At 47.4% G+C, this 13,405-nt stretch overlaps 1 protein-coding gene across 1 annotated transcript; it reads left to right on the top strand.

Moving 5' to 3' along the window:
* The first annotated feature begins 1,456 nt into the window (after nucleotides 1–1,456).
* On the top strand, nucleotides 1,457–4,135 carry LOC121657954 (inositol 1,4,5-trisphosphate receptor-interacting protein-like 1). The gene has a single exon (XM_042014256.1). The coding sequence runs from the start codon at nucleotides 1,809–1,811 to the stop codon at nucleotides 4,011–4,013; it is 2,205 nt and encodes a 734-aa protein (XP_041870190.1). The 5' UTR covers nucleotides 1,457–1,808; the 3' UTR covers nucleotides 4,014–4,135.
* Nucleotides 4,136–13,405: the final 9,270 nt, after the last annotated feature.

The raw sequence follows: 13,405 nt of genomic DNA on the forward strand, positions 1-13,405 counted from the left end.
GTTCACCCTGTCTCTCTTCAGTCTGAGAGCTTGATTCTTTTTCAGAAGGTGCTAATTTGTTATAGCCCCATATCCCCTTGACTTCAGGCTAACCGAGCAAACTGTATGAGAACAGGAATCCACATTCATGAAGACAACCAAAATCAAACCTCTCTGCAGCCCTGGTTGTGAATAGAATCATTACCACTTCCTCTTGAATTCCTGGTGCAAGCTGGCATTGCTGCAGGTTCATCCAAAACTTGACTTGACTCAGTAGGGGTGAAAGTGAAAAAAAACCCCAGCCTGACATACTTTCTTATCTTGTAGTCAATCCTACGCTGGAGAAGCGCAGCAGAACGGTTAGAGACACAACAGTGAGGATGGGAATGAAGAAGGCGGCAGCAATGCTGGCTCACATAAAAAAGTTGATGTTAAAAATGAAGGAAAAGTAGGCAGTGAGGAGGAAAATAGTGGAAAAGGAACTGATGAGGTGAATGTGGAAGAAGACCACAATGGAGCTGGACACGAAGAAGGGGCAGCAATGCTGGTGCAAATGAAAAAGACTATGTGTAATTTCTGCTGAATTTCTCTATTGCATCAGTCACGCTACGGCCTGGCCAGGCATCGGCAGGCATCTGGTGCCAACTGAGTGGGCACGCTGGATACAGAGATCGGGCAGCTGTTATCTGCAGTGGGATTTGCTGCTGCACCTTTGCTCCAGATGCAGATGCAGCAGCACTGAGCTCAATCCTGCTGTTTCTTCCATATGAGGTAGATCCCCAAGTGCCGTGCCCTGTGCAGAGCTTACATCATCTCCAGGCAGCGGCAGATGACGCCGGGCGGCTTGCGTGGTGTCCGCAACTCCTTACATGTGTTTCGCCCTTCTCCTGGCTTCAATTCCCTCCCCCCAGCATCCTGTCCCATCACATCGTCTCTTGGTGGTGCAACCACTGGACCACGCCCTTTGTCCTATTTCAAAATATCTGGGTGCCACCAGTGCCTTTAGGGCTCCTAATTAGTGAGTACCACTTGCATCAAGTTAGTGGTGCTGCGGAGACAGCTTCCCAAAAGAGGTGGAAGAGATGTCTCTTTGCCTTTGTCTGTGTCCTCCCTGAGACTTGTATCAAACTTGGAGCCTTGTAGCAAAGGCCCCAAGAACACCCCCACAAGCACAGGGCTCAGCACTAAGGGAACCAATCCCATCTCCTTGCAGGGGATGTCCAGGAGCAAAGTAGCCCTGGATCTCATCATGCAGTTGTATATTTGACAAGGGTTTGCGGGGGCTTTGTCCTGTTTGGTAAAAGAAAGCCCTGGGGGCCCATTCCAGAGCCGTGGGTCTGCATTTTGTGGGTGTCAGGGCTTTGGCTGCCCGGGGCCATTCTGAGGGGCTGAGCTGGGGTGGGAACAAAGGGCGGGGCTGGCCTGGCTGTGGTGTCTCTGGTGTCTGTGTCATCAGAAGGCATGTCACAATGGGAGGTGCATAGAAACAACACCAGCAGGCAGCGCTGCCCCAGTCCAGCCTGGGCGAGCGTCGAGTGCTCACGCAAGCCAGAGTCTGTGCTGGACGAGAGCCGGAGCACAAACTCGGGCATCCGAGAGAGTGCTTCCCGTCCTGCATTCAGGGCCCAGCCCCTTGCAGGAGCTCCTTGGACACAGCACAGCGCAGCTGCTGCTGCTGCTATGGCTGTGGCTGCAGCTGGGCCTTGGTGCCTTAGTGCCTGCCAGCTGCCTGGCTCTCTCTCTTCCCGTCCCCACATCCCTGAGGCTCCCATCCCCACCTCCACGCCAGTAGCTCCCCTCCTCCTCTCTCTCTGCTCCCCCTGGAAGCCATGGCAGCCTTCATGTTCCTGGTGTTGCTTGTGCACAGCCTTCTCCAATACCCGCAGATGGTCGGGGATGGACTGGATGAGGACACACGCCTGCTCATGGAGTTGCGTGCCAAGTACGAGGAGCTGCAGAGGATTCGGCTGCTGCAGGAGCTGCAGGAGCTGGAGCAGGCAACCCTGGAGCAGAGTGGTGGCCCCTGGGGAGCCATGCTCTGGGCTGCCTTGCAGCAATGGCCATTCTGGGCCGTTGCTGCAGTCCTGGCCCTGCTCTTGGTGCTGTGCTTTGTCCCCCGAAAAAGGTGCTGTGAGCCAGAGAGCAGTGGCCAGGAGACGAAGTCCAGCAGCAATGTGGACAAGAGGGCAAATGATAAAGAAAACAATGCTCTGGCAAAGAAAGAAGGAGAAATCACCTTGGCAAATGTGGAGAAAGACAACAATGCTGATGACAGCGGAGAAGGTGGCAGCAATGCTGGCACAACTGGAAAAGACAATGTTGGAAGCGAAGGAATAGAAGGTAGCGAGGATGCAAAAGCTGGAAAAGGAAATGATGATGTGAATGTGGAGGAAGATAAGAAGCATGACGGAAATGAGGAAGAAGACAGCAATGCTGTCACAAATGAGAGAGACAATGTTGAAAATGAAGCAGAAGAAGGCACTGAGGAGGCAAAAGCTGGAGAAGGAGGTGATGATGTCAACGTGGAGGAAGACACCAAGGAGGCCGGAAAGGAGGCAGAAAGCAGCAATGCTGTCTCAAATGAAAAAGACAATGCTGGAAATGAGGAAAAAGAAGGCAATGAGGATGGAGATACTGGAAAAGTAAAGGATGACGAGAATGTCATCAAAGACAACACTGAGGCCAGAAATGAGGAAGAAGGCGGCAATGTTGACACAAATGAAGAAGACAAGGAGGCCAGACATGGTGGAAAAAAATTCAGTAAGGGCACAAATGAGGAAGAAGTGAATGCCAACACGGATGTGCAGAAGAACAATACTGCTGGCAACGAAGGAGAGAAATCTGACACAAATGAAGACAAAGAGTGGGATTTTGCAGGCAAGCTTGAAAGGCTTGTGCAGGAGCACATGCAATGGCCTCTCGTGGACCTGGACAGAGGTTGTGCCACGGTAACTCTCCTGATGGACAACTTCACACGTGCCTTTGGATATGGCTCGTCCAATCACTTCTACCCAGTTCTGCAACAAGCCATCGGGGTGGGCAATGCCTTTGAAGGCTGGAGGCCCTGCGCAGAAGGTGCGTTGTACCACGTGCTTGTACCCCTGAGTGCGCCCCCGGGGCACGCCTTCCACCTGGAACCGGACACTGGAGTAAAAATGCCAGGGAGGAACTTCCGTGTCCGCGTGGACCTGGAGTGCACCTGTGTGAGGGAGCAGCTGGGCGACAACGCCATGCTGTGCTTCCTCCACCACTCCAAGGAGGAGCTGAGCAGGAAGCAGGAGCCCAGCCTCCTAGACACCCTCTGCACTGGACCCTACCTGGATGTGGAGAAAACTGCCTGCTGGCTGTACCGATTGGTGAGAGCAGACTGGTTGCTTTTGCCTCAGTCCTCCCACAGGCTTAATTTAATGTTGCTGCCCTCCAGCCGCTCCTGCAAGATGCAGCTGAGCAAGGGCAAGGAAAGCTTGGTGGTAGAGGTGCTGTTTGGGGTGCGGCAAGGCGACTCGGACATCTATGTCAGCAGTCAGCCCACGGAAGTCCACTTCATGCCGAGCACAACCTGGCACGAGACCTACGCCGTGGCTGAGGCCAACTTCTTCAGGCACGTGGCCAGGCGGGCGCCGCAGGACAGCTGGCACTGCAAATGCCTGCAGTTCCTCACCGGCGTTGCAATGGGCAAAGGCTTTTCTGCCTACGCCTTGAAGACAGTCGTCATGCACCTCCTGAACACCAGACCCCTGTCACAGTGGAGCAGGAGGGATTTCATGAAGCGCTTGGTGGACATTGTGGACTCCCTGCGCTGCTCCCTGGACAAGAAACGCCTTGACCACTTTGTCATAGGCAACCAGAGGCTTCCCGGGGAGATCAGTTTGCCACCAGAGCTGCAAAGGGTTGAACCGCCCAACCTGTTCCAGCACCTGGCATGTGATCCAGACGCCTACAGAGAGGTGGTGCAGGAGTATATTAGGCTGCGACATCAGCTCAAACAACTGCTTCTTGCAGCCGTGAAGGCCAGTGCTAAGAGACAGAGATGAGCTGCTGGGGGCTCACGCCTGAAGACAGGCTCTGTATATAAAAGGAGTAGTCCATGTTTAAGTATTTAATAGGTAGATAGTGCACTTAACACCCCCCAATAGATAGGTAGTTAACATGTAGTTAGTGGACTTATCCCCAGTAGGGATAGTTAGTGCATGTATTGCAGCCTTCCCGTTTCTTCAATAAAACGTATTATTCCAAAATCTGGGTTCTGCAGGTGGTTATGTAGTCTGCCAGACCTACAGTGCTGAATTGGTTCTAATCAGAAATTCAGCCTATTTGCACCCAGCCCATCTTATTGCACATGATGAGCTGGAACTCGGCGGGTGGGTTAGTTTCTGCTGGATTTCTCTATTGCATCAGTCACGCTACAGCCTCGCCAGGCATCTGGTGCCACCTGAGTGGGCACGCCGGATACAGAGATCGGTGTACTGTTAATTTGCTGCTGCACCTTTGCTCCAGATGCAGATGTAGCAGCACTGAGCTCAATCCTGCTGTTTCTTCCATATGAGGTAGATCCCCAAGTGCCGTGCCCTGTGCAGAGCTTACATCATCTCCAGGCAGCGGCAGATGACACCGGGTGGCTAGCGTGGTGTCCGCAACTCCTTACATGTGTTTCGCCCTTCTCCTGGCTTCAATTCCCTCCCCCCAGCATCCTGTCCCATCACATTGTCTCTTGGTGGTGCAACCACTGGACCACGCCCTTTGTCCTTGTCTTGGGGTGACAAAAAAGTTTTATTTTTTCCCGAACCTGGTGGGGGGAGGGGTGGTTGTGCCTTCTCTCAGAGGATATATTTCTAAATTTGGCCAAACTGGAACAGTCCTATTTCAAAATATCTGGATGCCACCAGTGCCTTTAGGGCTTCTAATTAGTGAGTACCACTTGCATCAAGTTAGTGGTGCTGCAGGGACACATTCCACCAAGAGAATCGTGGCTTTCTTCCTGAGGTGTTGCATGGATAAAACAAGGGGCAAAAAGTGTAAGTTCCACTGGGAGTGCTTGTCTTGACATAGAAAGAAATTGTTTATATTGGAACAATCATTTACCGGCACAACCTTTCATGGTTGTGGTAGAGACTCCATCACTGGAGGTTTTCAAGATGGCAGTTTGACAGGGTGCTAGACGATCCCACTTAGGCTCTTTTTCCATAAAAGTTTGGACTTGACAGTGTTTTGAAGTCCCTTCCATCATGGGCTGTTCTATAATTCAGTTAAATCTGTAATGGCTGTGCCACCAAAGAATTGCAGCAAGAGTGGTATGTACCTTTTTCCCAGCCCATTGGCTAGAGAGTGCAGCTTTGGCAGAAAGGAGACCTTCAGGGAGGATTGTTATAAAAAACAACAACTCTTGGTGTGTGGTAGTCCAAGAACAAGTAGTTTATTATGGAGAAGAAAAGGTTAAAATAAAGGTAAAAAGTCCAGGCGCAGGTATTGAACAGCCTTTAAGCTGAACAGGCTATATGCCTCAATTCAGTGAGCCAGCAACGCTGGGTCGGCCTCAGCTAGTCTGAGGCCAGAATTCTTTAACAAAGTCTCTAGATAGAGATTCAGGACCGAATGTTCGAGTATCAGCTTTCTCCAGCGGCTAGTCGGTGTCAGGGTTTTTATATCCTCTGTGCCCTCCCAGATATGCCCACAGTCCACCCACAGTCCCGCCTCCAAGGCTTCAGATGATTGGTGAGGGGATTTCTGATGTACTGTCTTTCCTCCAATGGCTCGCTGCTGCTAGGGGACAGCTGGAAGGGGCGGTGTCGTCTCCTTCTGTGGCGGGAAAGGCTTGCCCTTGCTATGCATGGCTGTCATGGAGTCAAGTTGCAGTCCCTCAGGGATAGCTCTGGGGGTTCTGCCTGTGGGGATGGTTTGAAGTCTCTGGGGGGGGGAGACACTTACAAAGGACTATTAATTTTACTGTTAAACACTGTAATCAATAAATGATTTAATACAAGGAGTGACCCAACCAACACGACTTCATTACTAATTTTCAACATAACCACTAAACTTGGTAATCAAAAAGGATGTGAACAGTGATCGCCATCAAACATGTAACTAGGGGACATAAACAATTTTAACAGGGAATAACAAGGATCAACAACAATTATCAACCCTGTTTAACCACTTAAATGATTATTTTTAATTATCTTAATTAATTAAACCTACAAAATCTAAACATTCAACCATGCAAAAACCAACTCCATACTTTCATGAATAACAGGATTATTTGCTGTGGTTGTTATTTCCAAAGCAAGTTGTCCCTGTGTGCATATGCCTGACTTGAATGTTTCCGTTCCAGAATTATTGGTTAGTGACAAGCAGCATGGGCCAAATGATCTACAGAGATCAGAGGTTTTTGTTGTTGGGGGTTTTTTTGCAGGAAGATATGCTTGAAAAAAAAAGGCTCAAAGGCTGCCCAGGAAAGTCGTGGAGTCTCCCTCTCTGGAGATATTCAAAACCCACCTGGATGCATGCTGTGTAACCTTCTCCAGGTGACCCTGTCTGGGCAGGGAAGTTGGACTAGATGATCTCCAGAGGGCACTTCCAACCCCAACAATTCTGTCACTCTGGTAAGATTAGAAATAAAGGAGTAGAGGTAGGAAGGGCAGGGAGAAAGAAGAGAGAGCTTAGATAGCACAGGGAAGCAAAGAGGGCCAGCGCTTTTCTGTGCTCTCATTTTGTCTGGAAGTTGTGCTTTAAATGTTCTTCTTTACTTGTGCCAGTGGTATGTGCCAGCCAAACCACTAGGTAGCAGACAACTACTAAAAAGCAGTAACTCATTAGAATGGACATGCTACTCCATGACAAGAAGAAAATGTTACTGGACCTTTTTAAGAGAAAACCACCATAGAAATGAGTTTGCCAGTAGCACTTACAAGGATCAGAAAGATTCTTGGTGCAGTTTGCCAAGGCTTTTTTCAGCAGTTCTTCATAGAAGAGTATTTATTTTTAAAGTGTACAAATGAGTCCTACTTGGCTTTGAAGCCACTGAGAGATGAGATATCTGTCCCAGTGGACTTACAGAATAACTACAAACTGTGACATTCTCAGATGTCCTCATACTTGTGTCCATGTGTTCTGTTCTATGTGTGTGTGAGTATTTTCAACTCTGCCAAAGTGTAACCACACAAATCCTATTGGGCAGAAAGGGAGTTGTGTATCTGACTTCTGCCCTGGGGTTTGGAAACATTGAGCTTAAACTAACAGTGTGTATAAACAGTTTGTTTTTAGGTTGGCAGAACCTAAGCCATTATGCTCACAATATCTGGTCTCCATGAGTGAAGGGAAGGGCTTGGGAAGGAACAGAGCTTCAATGGATAAACACCTGGCTGCACATCTGGTGCCAACAGGAATCAACCTGCCAACATTGACAGTTATGGAACCCACTCTGCAGACTGAGACCCGATAGGAATAGGTGGGACCCATCTGACAAAGGGGAGAGTTTGCCCAAGTGGAGAATTGTGACGGATTGATACAAGCTCAGGAACAAAGCAGGGAAGATGAAGAGAGTGATTGTTGTCTATGTGTAGCAGCCTTTTGGATGTATGGAGCTCTTCTGAGGAAGAGATGGGCTTGCTTTCTTCCTTGTTCGTGAGGTGGAGAACATAACCACCCTCTGTATCCCAAGTTGTCACTTTTCAGCTTTTTGGGGCAAAGTTGAATAGATTGGAGATTTTCATTCAAAATCTGGATCCTACTCAGGATTTTGCAATTTGATATCCAAGAATCACATTCTCCCTGCTGGCCACAGTATTGTGGATGGTGAGGGTGGTCCATCAGTAGTATGCTGGGCCCACACCACACCTTTTTCTCACATTCATTGCTTCCTGGCATGGCCTGTGCTCTTTACACCTGGATTTGGCAGCGCTTCATGGATTGCTTGTGGCCCACTGTCCTGACACTGTCACTAACTTGTTTACCTCCTTTAGCACTCTATCAGATGCAAGTATTCCTAGGAAACATTTTGGACATTTTGCCAAGTTGTTGTAAAATACATATTTGCAGAGGGCCAAAAAAGGTCCTGTGTCCCTCCATCCCAGCCTTGCTTGACAGAAGCCCAGCTGATGCTGATACTGATTCTCAATCTGCACCTACAGGGAACACTATCATTTGTGTCTGTTGGTTCATTTTTCCCACCTGATCTGTGGGACACTGGTTTTCCCTCTTGTTGATGAAGCTATGTAGTATTAATCTACTGGTGTTAGAGCAGCACTTGTTTGTCCAGTGATCTTCAGTCTCTCAAGGAGCACTTCCAGGTCTCATATGGTTTATCTTCTGCAGGCGACAGAGAAAGAAATAAATGAGACAGGAAGAAGAATGAGGAATGGTGTGTCTTAATGAACAAGAGCAGGAAAATAATTAAAACTAAAGCCTGTGACTGGGGTTGGTGAGTAGGCAGGAGGAGGCAGAAGACAGGAAAAGAAGGGTTCACATCTGAAAGCAGATGATATCAACACTGCTTCCCAGCTCGAGAGCTATGGGTGGCAGTAGGCACAGTTGCCCACTGAGCCTCCTTGGGCTGCGGAGATGGGGCAGGGTCTCATGTTCAGCAGAAGTGTCCAGGTGCCCACAAGTGTTTCTGCCCTGCATCTCTAGGAGCAGCAGGCCCAGGATATCTGCAGCCAGCTGGACCCAAACAAACAGCTGTGGGCTTTATTCCCCTCTTGCATAGGTAAAGATGACCTGAATGGCCAGAGGAGGAGCCCAGACTGGCATCTGAAAACTGGGGGTTCAGTTCTTCTCTTGCTCCAAAACTCCACTGAGACCTGCGATGATATACGTATCTTTTTTGTCTCATGGAGGGGAGGAAGAATAGAAATTTCTACTTTTCCCCCATCTCAGTGGTTTTGTGGTGCCTTGCATCTTAATATGAACTCCTTGAGGCAACAGCCATTTTCTCAGCCATCTTCATGCAGCTCTTGGCTTACAGAAGTCTTGATCTTTAGTTATTCCTCTCAATCTCAATTGTAATAATTTTGTTTTATTCAGGGCTACAGGATTTGCCCATCTAAAATATCCATGAAACAAATAAATTCTCCTTGAAGAGTCCTAAGTGCTTTTTTGATCTTTTCTAGAAATCCATTTAACTGAAGGCTTGGTTTTGGATGTACACTGCTGTGCTTCTTAACAGACCTTTTTCTAAAATGTGAGGATTTGATTGAAATATTTTTAAAATACTTCATTTTTTAAGATAGTCTCTTCCTTGGGCCCCAGATTTCTATTGCTTTTAACTGGGCACGAGTACAGCCCTTTGCCTGAGCTCACTGGCTTCTGGCTTTGGACTGCTGTTGGTCTATTAAACCCGAGGGAGTAGTATGAAGCTAATGACCAAGGGCAGAGGAGAGTTACACAAAAAGCTGCTGAATAAAGCCTGCAACAAACCGAAAATAGCTGGGGGAAGGTGGGAGGAGGAGGAGGGAAGGCGGGTGGTGCTGCACGAGGCTCCAGATGGGCCCTGTGTGCTGCATTACAATGATAGAGCCACGGGGGGAGAGGGGAAGGTTCCCATCCCTAGAGGATGTATGGCACCAACCTGCAGCATACGTTCCTCGCCAGGTGAAGGATTGCCCAGCTCCCTGTCCCAAGGACACCACCTGGTCAACTCGGCTAGGGGGCTGATATTCAATAAACTGGGAACCAGCATGGCTCTTTGCTCCTACAGTGCTTGTCTTGGTAGCTAATTAGACCAATTCCTAAATAAGCGGTACAAATAGTAAACATGCAGTAGCATCCTGTTTTATCCAGGAGTTGAAGATAGTGTTGAAAGCATTTATTTGTGTTTTAAATGGCTACTGGAAGACTCCTTTTCAAGGATGAGTTAAGTAGCCTCATTGTCAAGTCACTTCTGCATTTTGAAGTTAAACAGCTCCGTGATCTATGAACTCAAATCACACACTTAATTACCCCACATTCCCCCTTCTTGCTCCCCTCCCTCTCCCACTGTGCTCTTGAAATACATTATATTTCTTTGACAGTCCACTGAGAACAATGTCTGCTTTTGTGACAGCAACATTGCCAGTGGTGTAAAAATCTACGCGTCTGTCAGGTTTCCCCATGTGAAACATAATTGCTTAATTTCCATTTGAAAGTACATCCCTGACATTAGAACAACGTAGACACACCAAGGATAACAATGATTTCCTGACACCTACAATGGGGCATAATGTGGTAATAAATATGTGTGCAAAATGAATGCTCTGCACACAGAGGGAGCAGGTCTGAATTTACAGCTGCAGATGAAGTGTTCCTCAGGAAAAAAAAAAATAATAAAAAGAAAGAAACCAACAGATTAGCATCAGTGTGAGTCTATGTCAACCAGATGGCTTGCTATGGAAAAAGAGCTTCTCTGCTTTATTCCAGTAACCCTGGCTAGCAGGCAGAATGTCTGAGATGAGAAGAGAAAAATGATCTCATTCAGTTGGGTTTTTTTCCTCCTTGCATGCGTACAGTTTGAGCTGGAGCAGAGTAAAAGCTCTGAAAAGAACACAGAAGTTGTCCACTAATGGTGGTGTGTGGTGGACCAGGAAAGCTCCCGGACACAGGTTCAAGCATGCCAAAAGCACAGTGGAAAGCACTGCCAGTTGAGAGGAGGGGAGCCCTCGGGGGACAGCCACTGGGTCTAGCCAGGCGTCTACTCTGCACCTTAAAATGATGATGTGCTCCTTCCTTGGACTTCTCCCTGCTTCAGATGGTCCCTAAAATATTTGGAGCAGAGGTCATCTCCCCAAGGCCCCAGTTCCTAGTGTCCTCAGATGCTAGTGTGATGCCAGTCATGGCCTGGTCCTAGCCTGCCAAGACTGGACTTGGCACTGGAGCACATTGGCAGTTCATGTGGAGACAGCTACACCAGGTTGCTGCCTGGTCCAGGCCACCTCATCTCATTTTGGGCATTTAACTGAACACTTAGTTAGGAGCAGTTTCCTCCAGGGTCATTGGGGACAAAAACATGTCTTCATTTGAGTGTTGACAAGGAGTCCGGTGGTGCCTCTCTCTACAAACTGTGGGAAAAAGTCCTAGTGTAATAGGACTCTCAACTTGGCCTGAAGTGAAATGGGATGAGTCCAGGCTCAGATGTCTCCCCTCAGGGTGATGAGTGCTGTCCTTTGCCAGAGCAGGTCAGGACATTCTCACCATCAGACTATCTGAATCACACATGGCTTCTCCCCAGAGACACCACAGTTTGACAGTGAAGGAAGAGACCTGTAGCTGACAGTTTGAAGAAGTCCAAGTGCACTTATCTTTACAGGCATTCGAGACCCGATACAAGATTTACAGTGTTGGCTTGCTGCTAAAGTATCATTTCACAAAAGCTCTGGTACAATGGTTCCTAGGAGAGACATCATCTTTGGACAATGTGCTTCACGCAGCAGGCAATTTTGCTTGGAGTTTCTGGATTCCAGTGAGAACTAAGTGCATTTTAGTGACACTGTGATGAGGGTTGTCCTACAGAGAGGTTGTAAAAATAATCGGGGTGATTTGACCTCTCTTATCTGCAACAAATGATGAGTTGTGACTGTGCACCAAAAAACAGGAGATGAGAATCTTCCTTCTCTTTGGAGAAGTTGTGACACCATTTGTTAAGACCTCCTTCAAGGCTAGGGCACCATTCACAGGGCAAGAGTTGAATAGTTATTTTTCATTTTTCTTTGTTTAAATTCTGTTCCCAATGGAAATTTCTCACAGTAAGAAGTGAGGAGGATGTTTCACTTTGATTTGGTCTATGGTAGAATTAATGTGCGTGAAATATCCAGTCCTCGACTCTTTACTTGTCCTTGGCAGTGAATGAATGTCTGTCATTGCGAATGTCTACAAAATTACTGTTTTAATGACCTGTTTGCTTCAATTAAGGCCTGGCTATTATCTTTCCAAGAGGCAGAGGGTTGGGGAGGGTGAGACAGAGCAGGAGAAAAAAGCTGATCACTAGGACGTGTGAGTAGAACATTTAAGGGGCCAGCTGAAACTGAGAGTGGATTTGGAAAGACTGTGTGATGAATCTGTGACATTGCAATATTTCAATCATCACATTTCAGATTCTGGTTCATGCATCATTTGCTATGAAAGTTTTAAGATTTTAATCAGTGTTTCAAGAGTAAATTGATACAGCCTAATCATTTAGAATCTCTGGCACAAGACCAAAGTGTATTATGTTAAGTGTATGTTATGTATTATAAAAGCTGCTTGCTGAAAATTAATTGAGTATTCCCGTGCTAGATAATGTTTCTCCATTCCCCAGAGCCCATCCCTTTGCGTGCGAGTATTTTCCCAAGTGCAATGCAGATGCCAGAGAAAAGGTGAATATATAACATATGTAAAAGACTGGCTCAGTTAGACATAGCGCAGTATCAAGCCTGCCAACCTCCCTGGCTGGATTGTGGGGTTGTTTATTTGTCTGCATGATGTGTAGGAGGAAAACTTCCGGGTACAAAATGACAGAAAAATGTATTTTCCATAGAAGCAAAATATAAGAAGGCCTGTAAAAAATTGGAAATATGTTCACATTTCTACTGATGGCAGAACAAGCAGCCCAAGTAAATTACACAGTTAGCAGCCAGTGGGTCTAGGTAACAAATGTGCATCACACTGTATATTGAAAGTCTCACTAAATTCTCATGTTGTGCTTGTCCTGCATTTTGTACCTGTGACAATGCTGATAAAAGGAATGTGTTCTGAGATGAGGAGTTGGGCATGCCTTTGATTTGCCAAAAGACAGCAGAGAGTGGCCACCAGCATTATTTATCCTCTGTGCTGACATTTCTGGTACAAACTGTTTCCATCTGCTGAACTTGGTTTCTCGGGGGGATTTGGGCCCCTTTTGCAAAGAGGGGCTGTTTTTGGAACTTTCCCTGTCTACCTACTACAGAGGAGAGAGGTTCAAACACCCCTTCTGCCTCCTGCATGGTTCTGCGCAGGGACTCCCAAGATGAATCTTCCCACCATCAGGATGTTCTCCCCAGAATCCTGGTCAAAGTTGTCCTAACTTATTTATGGTTTTTAGTCATCCTCAATGTCAGGCAAAAGAAGATGGGTGTTTGCTGTCTGCAGTTGGATCTCACTTCCTTCAACTCCAGTCTCAAGTCCTCCTCATCACACATTTACCTTTTAGAAAGTGGAAAAATATCAACACCCAGAGCATGTGTCCATCCTCTCATCTTCTCATAAGATGTCAGTGTAAGTTCATTAGCCTGAACTGGGCAGATCAAAGATTTGAAGCCCATTTGTACACATCCCAGGCAAGACCCCCCCCCCCCCCCCCATCACTGCTGAAGTCCTTAAGCCACAAAGTGAGGAGAATGACAGCATTTGTCTTGATAGCTTTGGATAGGATATCTAGCCTCCCTCTTTGGCTGTCTGTCTTTTCCTCTCTGACTTTTTTAAAGCCCAAGGCATTGGAAGTAAAGTA

The sequence above is a fragment of the Corvus kubaryi genome, unplaced genomic scaffold, assembly GCF_017639235.1.
Source record: "Corvus kubaryi isolate FWS band 111438036 unplaced genomic scaffold, C.kubaryi_AGA036_p1.0 split1-65, whole genome shotgun sequence".
Taxonomy (NCBI): Eukaryota; Metazoa; Chordata; class Aves; order Passeriformes; family Corvidae; genus Corvus; species Corvus kubaryi.

Excerpts from the sequence above, each read along its gene's own strand:
- LOC121657954 (XM_042014256.1), top strand. The coding sequence starts at position 1,809 with ATGGCAGCCTTCATGTTCCTGGTGTTGCTTGTGCACAGCCTTCTCCAA.